At 45.8% G+C, this 17,170-nt stretch overlaps 1 protein-coding gene across 1 annotated transcript in view; it reads left to right on the forward strand.

Moving 5' to 3' along the window:
* Window positions 1-17,170, forward strand: part of LOC133111111 (UPF0606 protein KIAA1549L-like) — a 57,870-nt gene that overhangs the window by 33,149 nt on the left and 7,551 nt on the right. Inside the window, exons 16-20 of the mRNA XM_061221266.1 lie at window positions 4,430-4,548; window positions 7,597-7,721; window positions 9,001-9,227; window positions 12,108-12,240; window positions 15,453-15,830. Coding sequence (XP_061077250.1) covers window positions 4,430-4,548; window positions 7,597-7,721; window positions 9,001-9,227; window positions 12,108-12,240; window positions 15,453-15,830 — 982 coding nt within the window. The remainder of the gene's footprint in view (window positions 1-4,429; window positions 4,549-7,596; window positions 7,722-9,000; window positions 9,228-12,107; window positions 12,241-15,452; window positions 15,831-17,170) is intronic.

A 17,170-nucleotide genomic window follows, 5' to 3' on the forward strand; every position in this document is an offset into this window, starting at 1 on the left:
CCCAACCTCAACCCATGAACCATTGGGGAAACATGATGGTCTGCAACCAAAAAGAAACACCACAAACAGAAGTCAAAATCACAATAAAAAACATGAAAATCTACATTACCCTGAGTAAGGATGGTCCAGGCTACTATACAGGCTAGCTATTCTCCTAGCCTAGTGCACACAAAAAGATATGTCCCTAACTGCCCGAAAAACAAATAAAGAGTGGGTCTTCCATAAGTAAGCTTCCCTGCTCTGACCTAGATTCTCTAGAATGGTGCTCAAACAAAAAGAGAACCTGCCTGGCCATCTGTCAACTTACAGGTACTGAAAGGATTTCAGTGAATAGCTTGGTGAACTCAGCTGCACATAACCGCCAATGGTTGAACCTGCAGGAGCCAGCCACTGGCATGCAGGGACTCTAGAACAAGGCCGTTTAGCTGCGGATGTTCATTTTCATGCAAGATGGTATATCTGAAATGGCACTTTTCATTTCGGAGATATGCTCAAGTGAGCATTTTCTTTAGTAGGTGAAAATGATTTATTTCTCATATACAGATGCTCACCAACTAAACCATGTAATATCCAGGCCTTCACTTGACATTTTCCAATAGGGACAGGTCGCATGAGGGGTTATCTATCAGATTTAATCTGTAAAAACTGAAAGGGTTAATGGCTTGATGTCATATTATTTCAACACGGATCATGTGAAAGCTGATTTAGTCTGTCACAGGCACATTTGTTTTCTGATGGTGTACAGAGAATAAATCACAAGGTTAGGCACTGATGTGATTAGATGAATCATTAATTGTAGTTGTTTTGGAATGTGAAAAAATGCTGGGCGTTGTATGGTTTAATTCTCACTTTATTTCATGCAAAACATTTATTAATTATTCATGGTGCAGCAGTGAATCTGAGGGTTGAAGTCAATTTTCTTCACTGTCCGTCTAAAGTGCATCTTAAAGTTCGTTTATACTCCGTCAGGCAACCGTCGCTGCAACAAGCGACATTTGACATTCCCCTGAAGCTTGCAAACTCCAGTGGGTAACGGAGGCATTGCATTTTGGTGCCAAAAAGCTAATTTCCCCACATTTAAAAAAACCTAGCCAAATGATACCATTTTGGACAGTGCCTTTAAGTTCTCCATGCCAGACAAATTACTCTCCAGGAATGGATTCACACAGAACCCTTATTTTCATTTCCATTCATCGCTTCACATTGAGGGACCCAGTGCGTTTGGTGCCAAAAGCCTAGTCAAACATGGCAGCCTCCATGAACTTGGCTTCAGGGCTCCCATAGGAAACCATGGGCCCGGTAAGCGGAAGCCGTCTCCAGTTCTTGTATGGGAATAGAGCTGAGCTGTTGGATGGTGGATGAGACCAGGCGTTGCTGGTGTATGAAGGTGGTGTATGATTTGGTTTAAGCAAGTGGAGCATTTGCTTTTGGAAGCAGTGACCGATTCAGCTTGCTATGAACCGTGAAACCAAGACTTCATTTTCTCCCACCTTAAGAGCTTCCTTTTCACAGCTTTCCCCCGGCAAATTATTTTGTCTGCTCTGTCTTATTTTGACTAGTTTATTCAGAAAACTGAAGGAAAACAAAAACCCTGGCCCAAGGTGTTGTTTTTCCAGTAACGGTATTTACCAAACAGACTTCCTTATTCCAGAGTTCATTATCATAGTTTGCTTTGTAATAAGTGCCAGTGGGGGTAACAACCTTGTATATCAACTTTCTGTGTAGGATTCCACTGTGTGAACCCCAGGTCTGAAGTCTTTTACAGTCTGCTACATCACAACACCAGCATCGGAATGTGGGCCGACCTTGTGTATATTCTCTGAGCGCAATATGTCTTCACTTTGTCTTGTTGTTTGAAATTCTTGTTTGGCTGTTGAGAAAATGAATTATTTATGGGGGAAAAAAGATTTCTGCACATCGGGTTGAAAGAATTAAGTTCGGTGACTGAAAGGCATTTAGTCTTTGTCAACAGCAGAGGATGGAAAAATATCCCAAAATAGTTTACATCCATAGACATAGCAACTCATTCGTCTCATTGTTTTGATACAAAAAAATGTAGTTTTCCCCGGAAAACTCAATATTGTACAACCTTAAACAGCAAATTTTCTGGTTCTATTATTATTGATTATGCTCAAGAAATAAAACTTGTAGACAAATACATTTATCTTAATGTGCTTCCTGCATGTCCCATAGGAAAAGTGCCTTCTAACGAACAACTTTATAAATGACAAATTATTGTGCTCATTATTATTGTGGGTCAGGATGGTAATTTGTCTGGACTAATGGAGTGAAACTGATCTCCTTGGTTACAAAACAAATAACTTCTCAGCATTCTGCTGGCTCAATGATCACCCTTTCCACAGAGACAAAACCCATAAACATGGAAATTGAACAATCGAGAAATAAATTCACATGCCACAAAATGTTCAATTTTTAATTGCCTGCCACAAAAAAGCACTTCCACAAGATTGTTGATGTTATTTTTTATGAGATGTCTGTAGTGCAGGTTTCAGCATCGTTGAATATATGGATATGGTTCTTGAAATTAAGACCAGAGACTTTGTGTCCTCTACAGTGGACAAGCATGAGTTTTAAGAGGATACAGGCCTACTACATGCCAAATGAGTCGCCACTGATTAACTCTGGATCCTTCAATTGTGCTCTTAGTCTCAGTTTTGTATTCAAGACCAACTAAAGCAAGGCCCATTCCAGACCAGGTCCAGAGCTATTTCAGTCAAATAGTCCAATTCATTACCAAGACCAAAGCAATGCGAGTCCATGCAAGATAATGGAGTCCACACGAATGCAACCATACGGATAACTCAAAATGTTCTGTGTTAAACCATTTCAAACCAGATCTATTCAGTTTCCTGGCAGCTGCCAGCTGGTGTCGTGCTCATGTTAGCATGTGATTGATATTGTATTGGTACAACCTAATATCATCATAACCTGTATTATAGACATTTTGGACTTTTTAAACACTTGTCTGGTCTCGGAAAATAATACTAGTCCGAGTCAAGACCCAGTAAAAACATCAGACTGAGACAAGAAATTTGGTCTTGGAACCTATTCATGTAAATTAATGTAACCTAGAGTGGTCTGAATTGGTGCAACTCTCAATTACACTCTTTGTTTACAGAAACCACTGCCAAAAATCCACACATTGATAGTTTTTTTCACTTTGTTACTTACAACCCTTACAGTGCGAGTTTGATTGTTATGAACCTAAGAGGTGAGGATTATAACTGGGAAGATAATCAGCAGTGAACGTGCCGTAGCGGCAGCCTGTGTTGGGTACACAGCCCGGCGGCAGAGCCCCGCTGGGCCGGAAGGCCGCTGTTCTGTGGGAGAGGTGGCGGGGATGGGGGCTCCCGCAGTCCTACTAAAAATGGGCAGACTTGCATAGGGGTTCCGGTCAGGTCCCCGTATTTCAAACGTTAACTGCCGAGGATGCGTGCCGTATGGATCCATTGGTGAGAGAATGTATGTCCTTCTATCTGTTTATCAATGTAAATCATTCATATTCACATTTCCAATCCCTACAGGTAATTGTGCTTATGCATATGCTTATCAAGATTTAATTTGTGTGCCGTCTATCCAGCGTGTACACTTTCTTAAACATGTCCAATAAAGCAGATTTACAGTTGAATTTACTGCTTGATGTCAGAGAGAAACATACTTATCCATGTGACTTTTATAAGGAACTGTAAGTGCGAACAAATGAGCTAATCCATAGTTGTCATTGGAGAGCCTTTGTGAGGAGCAGTGCAGCCGGTGAATGCTGCCTGTGTGTGTGGGGCTGTGTGTGTGTGTGTGTGTGTGTCTGTGTGGGGCTGTGTGCGTGTGTGTGTGTGTGTGTGTGTGTGTATGTGGAAGCGGGGCTGTGTGTGTGTGTGTGTGTGTGTGTATGTGGAAGCGGGGCTGTGTGTGTGTGTGTGTGTGTGTGTGGAAGCGGGGCTGTGTGTGTGTGTGTGTGTGTGTGTGTGTGTGTGTGTGGAAGCGGGGCTGTGTGTGTGTGTGTGTGTGTGTGTATGTGGAAGCGGGGCTGTGTGTGTGTGTGTGTGTGTGTGTGGAAGCGGGGCTGTGTGTGTGTGTGTGTGTGTGTGTGTGTGTGGAAGCGGGGCTGTGTGTGTGTGTGTGTGTGTGTGTGTGGAAGCGGGGCTGTGTGTGTGTGTGTGTGTGGAAGCGGGGCTGTGTGTGTGTGTGTGTGTGTGTGTGTGGAAGCGGAGCTGTGTGTGTGTGTGTGTGTGTGGAAGCGGGGCTGTGTGTGTGGAAGCGGGGCTGTGTGTGTGGAAGCGGTTTCCACGGCAGCGCCGCGTTCGGCACAGGTAGGCGACCGTGGTAACGAGGGCCGGGTGACGTCGGCAGCCCTGCCGGGGCCTGTATCCAGTCAACTCACCGCTGCTCTTGTTGCTATGGTTACTCGCAGCAGGTTGCCTAGCGAGGACGGCTCCGTCATCAGCAACGAATCAGGGAAGCTGAACTCCGGCAGGGGATCGCTGGCGCAGAAAGTCCCGCCGCAGAAGGAGGAGGTGCGCAAGAGGACCGGTGAGAGTCTCTGCGTGACATCTGAAGGCTGCTCTAATAATCATTTCAAAAATGATATCAGCATTTCTGAAATGTGGAAAACTTACTTGATATATAGGCTACAATATATTGGAATTTGTGCTGAATAGAAACATGTTGAATAAAGTATGGAAATATTTTACTAAATATACTGGTAAATGTTTGGGTCTCAGCCAAAAAAAGGATGAGAAATAAGCTAAGATATATTTTGGGTGCCATTTCAAATGTTTCATTTAATTTATTACCGTATGCAGTACATTTCAATATATGGCAATGCGTTTTCGGAGCATAAAGTTTGGCTGGCCATGCCTTTTCATAGGGGGGAGACTGGGCCTTATGAATATGCACGATGCTGACAGCACTGTGGTGGTGGAGTGTGTCCCTGGGGTGCCAGGTGGTTTTAGGTGGCAGCCCCACCCCGGTCCCCTCGCCCCTCGCCAGGAGGGTGGGCAAGACCCTTCTCTCTTTCTCTCTCACGCACAACTTTGTGATTTTATTGGTTTCCCTACACATGACATGTTCTGCATTTATTTTACAGGTATTCAATTTAGAAATAGAAATAAAATCGGTAAGATTTTGTTTATGAGCTTTACCAAACCGAATGCAGACTCTCTTTAGATGATGTTCCTCTTAATATTTTAAAACTGTATACATTTAGTTCTTGATTGTGCTTTTTTCACATTAAAAGCTCTAAATGAATCTTAAGTGGGTCTTTATTTAGCTTTTGATTCATGTAGCATAGTGCCTGGATTAGCATTCCTAACTAGACTGCAGTACTGTTTCTATGGAGCCTTTTGAGTGATTTGATTGCTACTTCCTTTCTTCTTTCTTTTGTGATTATTTGATTATTCTGAGATGTACTAACTGAGACCAGGGCTGTATTGTCACACCGAAATGAGGAGCAAAGGCTTTGTTCTTCCACACAAAGCTTTCAGCATAAAATCAACTGTAATGTACTTTCATCTCTCGGGGCAGCGTTTGCCAACCTTGTTCCTTCCGTGGGACACTTTAGAAATTTACGCAATCTCACAGCACACCACTCTCAACAGCAAGCGACGTTCTGATGTTGATGTGATGGCCAAAATGTTCTTTCAGGGTTTTAACCCTCCTATTATGTTAAGAGTTTATGACCGCTTGTATGTCTGGGGTCAAATTGACCCCAACCGTCCAAAATTATTGTTGGGTTCATATTTCTAAGATAATAAAAACTGTGATGTAATAATACTGCAAGATGGCAAATTGTTAAGAAGACACTCCGCTAGCTAGAACAGCACCTTAGATTCTTATCTGCCTCTTATTTGCAAAGCAGGGTAATAAATATCCAACCCAGTTATGAAGCTACGACTCTTTCCTGACTAACAGAAACTAGTTTATTTCATATTGCAGTCAGCTATTTTTGAGAAAACTAAGTTTTTGCCAGGACTATACCTAAGTAAATACTTGTTGTTGTTACGTAAATGCAATTGCTTGGTCATTTCAGTACAGAACTAATTCAAAACATTGCAATCTTCTTGTACGTGGTTTCCTACCCTTTCCAGCAAGGTACAGGAATTTAGGAATATAGCTAATAGCTGCGTTCGCATAGCAGAATGAATATATACATACGTGTAATGACAGAATTTTAACTTCCTATAGATAAACATGTAATTGTACTGGCTAATGGGGCTAACAAGTCTCTGGTTAACCTAATTTTGAAATAAAGTTTTAATGTGATGCAAGTTCCTTAGGGTGAGTAATCCTTTTTGGAGTATAAAACATACTCTCATATATGTGAATAAAACACGTGAATATACATTTTCTTTACATTTTGTATAAGAAAAATGAATAGAAAAGTAAGTTTTCTGATCATTCATGTGTCTGGACAGAAAGATATGCAGATGTTTTGTATTTGGAGAGATCTGGGGACACATCTGGGTGCAGTTTTGGGAAAACTCTGAAATTTGAATGCCGGTAAATATTTTTGGTTAATCTTGTACAGACATTGAGATCAAGTTTCTGCTCAAATATAAAGTAGTTCTGGGTTGGCCCTTGACTTTTGATATTCAGTGCTAATCTATAAAAACATATTTATTTTGTATTATAGTGTAACTTTTGTGTACACTGTATGTACATGCTCTGACATGAATTTGTTCTGTCTCAAATTTATGAATGGCACAAGCCTCTTTAATTTAAGTCTTCAACCATGTGTTCAAATGATTGCATTATTATTATTATTGTTATTATTATTATTATGGACACTTTGTCTGTTGCTTTCTTATTGTCTCCCAAAGTTATCCATAAATATGAAAAATCTGTGAGAAACATCTCATTTTAGATCCTGAGGTATAGGACATTTGGCAGCTGTATGGGAAAGTACCACCAGAATCATTCACAAATAAATCTGAGATAGAAATGAAAATGGTTGTATATTTTCTGACATTTTATACAGTTGCAGAGGGTCACCAAAATAAAAAATTAGGAAAATCATACAGTATGAAGATTTAAAAAAGGTTAACTGGTTTTTAAATAACACTGAATGGGGTCAAATTGACCCCAAACATAATAGGAGGGTTAATTAAACATTAATTAATTAAGCATTTTGATAACATTTATTTTGGCATTTGTGAATCTGATTTGTTCATTTTGGTTTTTTCAAATTAATTAGAGCTTTTAGATGGAAAAAAAAGCATTTTCACACGGTTTGGGAAACGCTGCCATAGAGTGCATGGTCCCAACCGGTCTCGTACAAACTGAGTTGATTTAGTTTAATTTCCTACATTAGAGATTTTTGAGTGTGGCCACTGGTCAGACCCTAGCACAGGGATCAACAGGGCCGACACCTGCTGGTTTTCCACCCTCTGTTTACCTGGGAGTCAGGCGTGAGGTCTGGCCAATCAGGAGCACTAATACAGAAAGTAAAAGCAGGGGCCGGAGATGATCCCTGGCCTAGTGGAATGAGCCTGGGCTGTGGGTCGCCTGCAGTTCCTCTGTGCTGAGGTAGAGGGCGTTTTACAAGCCTCTTCCGTTTGACGAGCCTTTCTCTCTGTGCAGATCCCTACGACACCTCGTCCGGCTCCCTTCAGCTCATCTCCATCAAGCCCATGGCCGCCCCGCCCAGCTACCCCCACCCCCCCTCCTCTGACCGCAGCCAGGACTCCGCCATCGCCAACGGGGAGGTGAGCTCCGGCGGCTACCTGACATCATCAGCACACTGCCTGACATCATCAGCACACTGCCTGACATCATCAGCACACTGCCTGACATCATCAGCACACTACCTGACATCATCAGCACACTGCCTGACATCATCAGCACACTACCTGACATCATCAGCACACTGCCTGACATCATCAGCACACTACCTGACATCATCAGCACACTGCCTGACATCATCAGCACACTGCCTGACATCATCAGCACACTGCCTGACATCATCAGCACACTGCCTGACATCATCAGCACACTACCTGACATCATCAGCACACTACCTGACATCATCAGCACAGTACCTGACATCATCAGCACGCGTCCAAGCCACCGATTCACCCCGTCACTTCCACTTGCAAGTAAACGCAAGTGTCAAATCTCAAACCTTCCCTTCACAAAGTTCATCGAGTTAGTTTTATGGATGCTGAACTTGCCAAACTGTTTGTGAGAGGAAAAAGTTGAATTTAAAGACAAATATTATTTGAATCCCAACCAATTTGCAGGGTGTGTCTGATGACAAAGTAACAATACTGTTTCTATCAGACATCTCTCTATAGTTGTCAAATAGTTTTTTTAGGTTACAGATTTAACCTTTTCAGAAATTTGCTGTGCTTGGCAACACCGGTCTCAGTACCATCTCAACCCATATAAAGCAGTGTCTGTGTAAGGGCCAGTCCATTTTAGCCCGTATGGCACTCTCAGCCTTTTTATGTTTGGAGCCTCTTCACAGTGCGCTTGGGACTGAATGGGTTAAAGTGTGAGATCACAAATATGTGAGTAGAATGGGACTTTAAAAGAACATTCAGGAAAGGCTACGCTTCATTGGCTTATGGGCTGTAATAGGCACTCTGAAGTCCAGCAGATGGGGATTTGGAGGGCTCCTGGCTCCAGGTGTCTGGCTCTCCTGGCTCCAGGTGTCTGACGCTCTGCTGGCTCCAGGTGTCTGGCGCTCCTGGCTCCAGGTGTCTGGCGCTCTGCTGGCTCCAGGTGTCTGGCGCTCCTGGCTCCAGGTGTCGGGCTCTCCTGGCTCCAGGTGTCTGGCTTTCCTGGCTCCAGGTGTCTGACTCTCCTGGCTCCAGGTGTCTGACGCTCTCCTGGCTCCAGGTGTCTGACGCTCTCCTGGCTCCAGGTGTCTGACGCTCTCCTGGCTCCAGGTGTCTGACACTCTGCTGGCTCCAGGTGTCTGACTCTCCTGGCTCCAGGTGTCTGACGCTCCAGGTGTGTGACGCTCTCCTGGCTCCCCTGCAGGTGAGCATGGCCCTGAAGCAGAAGTCGGACATCGAGCACTACAGGAACAAGCTGCGGCTCAAAGCCAAGCGCAAGGGCTACTATGACTTCCCCCCCGTGGACGGCAGCGGCGGGAAGTCCTACGCCCTGCGGCAGATGCACGGGCAGCACAGCGTCCAGCTGGACCTGGGCTCCACCCTGGACCCCGAGGAGGAGCGCGCCTCCACCTACGTCAAGTCCAGGAGGAGGTGAGGAGGGAGGCCCGTGGGGCAAGCACCGGCACTCCCGGGAGGGCCTTCTATTTCACACTAAAATAGATTAGCATACCGAGCCATCGTTACGATTCACAGAGCAATTGAGCCATCGTCGCGATACACAGGGCAAGTTTCGGGAGGGTGGGAGGGGGGCGAGAGAGGGCGGGGGTCAGAAGGAACTAAAAGAATGTCATGTAAAACGGGATTTTAAAAATGGTGTCAAAAGCAGGTTTGGGGACTACAGCAATACTGTTGCAGTTTAAAGCTCGAATTGTACAGTATATAATTTAAGAAAATTCATTGAAGAACTCTAGTTTGGTCAATACTCACCATAGCAAGAAATTCAGTGTAATGCTGAAGGGCTTAACAGGGGCGTAACATGGGCATAGTTTAGACGTGTCGGCGTAACTTTGGTGTACTGTGGACATAACGTAACATAATGACGAGGACAGGTAATTCAGCTCAGCAGTGCTCGCCTTTTCCTACCAGTCTAAAGTTCTTAGTTTACCTAAGAGCTACATAGTATCTTGCACCGTATCAAGCCAGTTTCTGCCTCCAGTACATTCTCTGTGTGAAATTTTTTTTCCTAATGTCTGCAGAATTTATCCTTTGCTAAATCTGCAGCAGCCTCATAAATCTACACTCTGAGTAATGTCAGTGTACCTTTGGTGTGCTGTGCACACATCCCCAGTGTTGTCAGTGTAATTTTGGTGTAACCTGTGCATGTGCTGGGAAACTCTAGCTTAGCTGATGTGAACAGTTTGACAGCTGGAATAAAATTCAGGAAGAGGGTGAATTTCTCAATTGTATAACAACTGGGTGCTTTAGATGAGTAAGCTGCTGCTTTCTGCCAACTGGTAATGCTGTCTTATCAGCCTGGTGTTCATCTGGACAAATGTGCAATAATTTCCACAGTTTCTCATATTATTATCATATTATTCTGAAAATTAGGTTATAGACACAATATTTATACACACTGCAGGCTGTCCTGTAGAACATTCTAGACCCCCCCAACCCCCGCTTCCCCCCACAATATCTGGATAGATTTGAGTCAGATCGTAACACCACTGTCATTTCCTGCTTCCATAGCAACAAGCAATATGGCACCCAAATTGAATCTTTGTTGAGGTAGCCTATTCTCTGTGTCTAAGTGTTCCTTCATCAAGATGCAATTGCCTCAACTCCCTTTTGTGAAGGAGCCAACTTTGGCAGGTCCCGTGGTCTGTCCTCCCATTAACCTTAATGAGGCGATTTATTTTTCAACGCTGCAGTGTAGTGGATTGGATTTGGGCAATTTTTGTCATTTCAATATAGCTGCCATTTTGTGTTTATTCGAAGAAGTTCCACCGAGACGCTCCTCTTACAGCCAGAAAAGAACATTCCCCTCTCTCCCAGCTGGTCACAGATGAAAGTGGAGAGGAGAAGTTTTCATCTTTTCCCCGGATTCTTCCGCGGTCCTCTCTGGGGAGGTTTAGGATCGCACGTTCGCAGCTTCTGATTTACTGAGGCTGGAGTGGGCCGGGCGGGAAATGGCGGAGATGAAAGCAGGAGGCCAGCTGCGAGACGGGCGCGAACTGCGCAAGTCGCTCGTGCAACATGGCGGGGTGGGGAGGGAGGTGTACAGCCGCCCAAAGCTTCTCATCTGTTTGCTGGCTCTTCTGCATAGGTGTTGGCCTGCATTACAATGGGGGCTTGTTTTGCGGGAAGCCTTAGCATGGGTGATTGTCTCCGATCAGGCTGTCCTGTTTTAATGTTCTACTGCTGCCTGCTTTATGGCTCAATTAGAGATTCCACACGCCATTGCAATTCTGGACCTGCTTCACAGTTGTAGAGAGAGAGGAGTAAGTTAAATATATAGCAGTGGGTCCCTACCCTGCTCCTGGAGATCTACCATCCTGTGGGTTTTCATTTCAGGCCTAATAAAGCACACCTCGTATGACAGCTGGAGCAGAGCAGGCTGCTTGTTTGCAGACACTCTCAGATGGAGTGATGATGATGATGATTATGTCAGTGATGAAGGTGATGATGATGATGATGTTGGTGATGATGATGATGATGAAGGCTGCTTGTTTGCAGGCACTCTCAGATGGGGTGATGTTGATGTTGGTGGTGATGATGATGGTGATGAAGGCTGCTCATTGCAGACACTCTCAGATGGGGTGATGATGATGATGATGATGATGAAGGCTGCTCATTGCGGACACTCTCAGATGGGGTGATGATGTTGGTGATGATTGTGATGATGTTGGTGATGATTATGTTTTCTGGTGATGATGATGATGTTTGCAGACACTCTCAGATGGGATGATGATGATGTTGGTAATGATGATGATGTTGGTGATGATTGTGATGATGATGATGTTAGTGATGATGATGATGATGATGTTGGTGATGAAGGTGTTGATGATGATGTTGGTGATGATGACGATGATGTTTGCAGACACTCTCAGATGGGGTGATGATGATGTTGGTGATGGTGATGATGATGGTGATGATGATGTTGGTGATGATGATGATGATGTTGGTGATGATGTTGGTGATGATGATGATGATGTTTGCAGACACTCTCAGATGGGTGATAATGATGTTGGTGATGATGTTGGTGATGATGGTGATGATGTTGGTGATGATGGTGATGATGATGTTGGTGATGATGTTGGTGATGATGACGATGATGTTTGCAGACCCTCTCAGATGGGGTGATGATGATGTTGGTGATGATGTTGGTGATGATGATGATGATATTGGTGATGTTGGTGATGATGTTGGTGATTATGGTGATGATGGTGATGATGATGATGATGATGTTGGTGGTGATGTTGGTGATGATGATGATGTTGGTGGTGATGTTGGTGATGATGATGATGTTTACAGACACTCTCAGATGGGCGCCCCGGCGTTTCGGAGCAGGCAGTCCCTGAGCAGCCCAGGGCCGAATGCGACGGAGATGGACCTGCTGGCCATGAGGGAGAGGAGCCGCAGAGGCGTGAGGACCAGCGGCTACGACGTGAGTCCTGCCTTCCCTACGTCTGAAAGGTCAAAGCCTTTCAGGTCGAGCGCTGCGTAGACTCGCTTCTGTCCCCTCAGTCCGTGAAGCTGCGGTCTGAACACCTGCAGTCTGAACACCTGCAGTATGAACACCTGCAGTCTGAACACCTGCGGTCGCACTAGGGAGAAGAGCTGGTGAATAATTATAATCTGAATATTCATTTAGAGGATTTTTTTTATTGTGCATTTTAAGCACTTATTCGTCTCGATTTCTGGAAAAAGGTACATGTTCTGGAATTGTTCCCAGCCACATTTCTGCTCTGAGAATTCATTATGGCAGCCTGATGGCCTGCCAGGGTGGGGGCAGGGGGGTGAATTGGGGGGTAGTTTTATTTGAGACCTCTGCTCATGCCAGGTCCCGGCTTTCAAGCGCGCGCTTTGAGCCCTGTGCGGTGGCGGGTGCAGGTGCTGCCGCAGCCCTAGCGATTGTCTCTGGTGTCAGCAACAGCTGGCGGAAGGGCTGAGCGCTGGTGTTCACGGTGGGAACATATAGCTGGGGGCCGGATCACTGCGGATCCTCATCTCCGCCTGCCGGTGGGGCGGAGGGGGCCTGATTAATGTGACACGCTGTGCTCTGCCCCCAGGGGCTCCCCTCTGCTCACACAGGAGAGAGAGCACCAACAGCACCCTTATTCATCGTGGAGGGAGAGAGAGATGGAGGGAGGGAAGAGAGAGAGAGAGAGAGAGGGAAGGAAGGAGGGAGAGCGTGAGTGAGGCAAGGAGAGAGTGAGGGAGAGAGGAAAGAGGGGCATGGAGGGAGAGAGGGAGGGAAGGAAGGAGGGAGAGAGCAGCAGGGTGGTAGAGAGAGGGTGAGGGAGAGGAGAGAGGGAAGGAGGGGGAGAGGGAGTGAGAGAGGGGAGAGAGAAGCAGGGTGAGAGAGGGAGGGAGAAATAGAGGAGAGATGGAGAGCAAGAAAGAAAGAGGGGAAGTGAGAGTGTAAAACCATAAGCTCACTTCTCCAGTCCTCCAGTAGTTTGCTGCAGTGCTTAATTACCGCTTTCTAATTTGCTGGATCCTTCTCCTGAGCAATTCATCTGGGGTGAATGATAAAGACACAAAACTCAAATCAAAACCGTCTTCCCAGTGCTAAATCAGAGGGGACTCTGCCACACCCTCCACCAATCTCCACCAATCAGTTCTGCGTCTCCATGCCCCTTTCTGAGAAAGCGGGACCAGAGCTACATTCTCCGTCATAAAGGGCCCTCCAATGCCGGCGTCTTGTCCAGCAGAATAACTGTAAACTGTGGACGTCTGAGGCAGAGGCCTTCAGATGTCACTGGGGGCGAAAGCGCAGGTTTATGGGATATGGGTCCCCCGGGGCCGGCTGTAAACACACCCGAGAAACCCGTCAGCTCGGAGTGTGTGCACTCTGGCTTTAACACTGGGTTCGAATCCCCGTCGGCCGGCGATGAGTGTGTGAGTGAATGGTGTGTGTGCCCTGTGATGGACTGGCGACCTGTCCAGGGTGTATTCCTGCCTTTCGCCCAATGTATGCTGGGATAGGCTCCAGCCCCCCTGCGACGCTGTTTAGGATAAGCGGGTTAGGATAATGAATGAATGGTCCTGAAACAGGGTGAACCCATCAAGTCAGAGTGTGTGCACTCTGGATTTAACACTGCCTGGTCCTGAAACAGGCCCATGGTGAACCCAAGTCAGCTCAACTGTTTAATACTAGAGTGCTTCGGGAAGTCTCACCTCTTAAAGGGACAGCTCACAGCTGTACAAACAGCTTTAGAGTTACTTGCAGACCAGGGTCAAATACATAATTGTTTTGGATTTAAATGTTTCTGGGCTCAACTAATCTTGCCTGGTGCAATTGAGCCAACTAAGAGGACCAGGAGGTGGGGTTTCTGAGAGTATTTCCTAGGCTCCAATACACCAGTCAAGCTTAGCAAAGCATATAAAAGTATTTGAATACAAAACAATTCCGTATTTGACCATGGTCTGGTTACTTGAAATGCATTTTCTTGCACTTAAAGCCAGCAGGTCATGAGAAAAGCCAGCAGGTCAGGAGAAACGTATGTAAATATTGTAATTATTGTTCACTGCACATAATGTACATATGTACAATCTACATAATAAATAAAAAAATCTAAATAATGTTTAAAAACTCAGAAAGTGTACTATCCCTTGACTGACAACACCATCTATAGCAGCGCTAGTCAACGCCAGGTCCTGCAGGCCATAGTATCTGTGGTTATTTTCTCCAACCACGCAATACACCTGATTTCATTATTCCTTTACCTCCTTGGTTCAGGATAGTATGCTCATTAGTGAAATCAGGTGGTGTTGTGCACATTTGGAGTGATTTTCAAGCAGTATTTTCATTGAAATGGGAAAAAGTATCTAAACAGTGTAGAAAAATGTGTGTTTGTGTATGTGTGTGTGTGTGTGTGTGTGTGTGTATGTGTGTGTACCAGCGGGTGTGTGCGGGCCAGTCTGCATATTTGTTTGCTTGTGTATGCACATGCATTTGTGGATTCATGTTTGTTTGCATTCTCATATATTTGCAATGTGTGTTTGTGTGTGTTTATGTGTGTACTCGTGCATGTGTGTGTATGTGCGAGCATTTGTGTATATGTGTGGGTATGTGCACGCATGTGTGTGCAAATGTGTATGTGTGTGTCTGTGTGGATGTGCGTGTGTGTGTGTGTGTGTTTGTGTGTGCATGTGTATGTGCGTGCGGGTTTGTGTGGCTGAATGTGTGTATGTGTGCATGTGTGTGGGTGTGTGTATCTGCATGTGTGTCTGCGCATATGTATGTGCGTGCCTGTGTGTGTGCGCGTGTGTATGTGTATGTATGTGTGTGTGTGGGTGTGTGTATGTGTGTGTGTGAGTGTGTGTGTGTGTGTGTGTGTGTGTGCGGGGTGTGTGTGTATGTGTGTATGTATGTTTGTTTGTCTGTATGTGTGTGTGTGTGCGTGCGTGCATGTGTGCGGGGTGTGTGTGTGTGTATGTGTGTGTGTGTGTGTGTCGTGCGGCGTGTGTATGTGTGTATGTGTGTATGTTTGTCCGTGCGTGCGGGGTGTGTGTATGTCTGTGTGTGTGTGTGTGTGTGTGTGCGTGCGGCGTGTGTGTGTGTGTGTATGTGTGTGTGTGTGTGCGTGCGGTGTGTGTGTGTGTGTATGTATGTGTGTGTGTGCGTGCGTGCGGCGTGTGTGTGTGTGTCAGACGGCGGTGGCGGAGGTGGAGCTGATTGAGGAGACTGACGTGGATGGCCTCGGGAGCTCCGGGCGCTACGGCGACAGCAGTGGAGATTGGCAGGTCAAAGGTCACTCGGACACATCCACCCTGAGCTCACAGCCCTCCATGGAGGAGGTTCGACAGCAGATGCACGTCCTGCTGGAGGAGGCCTTCAACCTGGCTTCCACCCGGAGCTCCACAGGGGGGCGGTGCGACCACCACCACGGACCCTGCAGCCCCGAGCAGCCTGTCCCGTTCCCCGCGGGGGTGACCAGCGCCCCTGGGACCACTCACAGGCCCCGGGGTGGGCTGCACTGGGTGTCGGCCTACGCCCCGGACATGTACCAATGCAGCCCACCCAGGCCTGTGAGTTCACTTAAGCTCTGTGAAATGTCCTCCCTCCCTTCTTATTCTTATGCCCAACTTTCCCACCTTCACGATGAACACACACAGCGCCTGGGTGTGCTAGAGGATGTGACTTTCGGTTTCCACTGACCTGCCTTAGTACTTGTGCTATTCAGATGGTTTGTACCCTCAGCCCATGGAAACGTGCTAACGAGCGCTAACAATGGCCGGACATCTTCAGCACTGCGATCCCAGCTCTGCCTCCAGCCGCAAGGCTTGCCTGCGGGGCACAGTTGTCACCCCAAAATGCTCCAAAGTTGCTCAGCAGTTGAGCATCATTCTGTGCTGAACTGCTGCTATGTGAACATCGTGCTAATGTTAGCATGTTAGCACTCATGTAACAGAAGGCATGCAAAAACCAACTCGAGAGAATCACAGTGAAAAAAACATGTACAAAGAGTCATGTACAAACACTTGACCCAGTTGAACCGATTATTAAAAAATAACTGCTTAAATTGGGGGCTAATGATTCAAATAGTTATGGAAGTAATAATATACATTCAGTGAGCATTTTATTAGGTATACCAGTATACCAGCTTGTTAATGCAAATAATTAATCAGCCAATCTTGTGGCAGCAACTAAATGCATAAAATCCTGCAGATGTGGTCAAGAGGTTCAGCTGTTGTTCAGACCAAATGTCAGAATGGAGAAGAAATGTGATCTAAGTGACTTTGCCCGTGGAATGATTGTTAGTGCCAGACATGGTGGTTTGAGTATCTCAGAAACTGCTGATCTCCTGTGATTCTCAAGCACAACAGTCTCTAGAGTTTGCAGAGAATGGTGTGAAAAACAAAAAACAACCAGTGGGCAGCAGTTCTGCGGCCTTATTAATGAGAGAGGTCAGAGGAGCAGGGCCACACTGGTTGAAGCTGACAGGAAGGTGATAGTAACGCAAATAACCACACATTACAACAGTGGTATGCAGAAGAGCATCTCTGAACACACAACGTGTCAAACCTTTAAGTGGATAGGCTACAGCAGCAGAAGGAGCAATAAGTCTGAAAAAACAAGTCCTATTAAATACCTAATAAAGTGCTCACTGAGTGTGTGACAACACAATCGTTTCCATGGCTACTCCATGATGCTGGTCAGCCTCCTCTTGTACCTCGTGTTTTCTGACACACAACTGATGTTGAAGCAAGCCTGGAGCATTGCTGGCCTACTGCTAAGGCAGGTTGGTGGAAATGCCACCATGGCCGTGTCCAACCACCAGGTCAGAAAAACGTTGTTGTTCCCTTTGAGTGAGACAGTTCAACTTCAACCTCTGTGTGGAAAAACAGCCTGAGCAAATGGATTGTTG

Source organism: Conger conger, chromosome 15 (assembly GCF_963514075.1).
Source record: "Conger conger chromosome 15, fConCon1.1, whole genome shotgun sequence".
In the NCBI taxonomy this organism is placed as follows: Eukaryota; Metazoa; Chordata; class Actinopteri; order Anguilliformes; family Congridae; genus Conger; species Conger conger.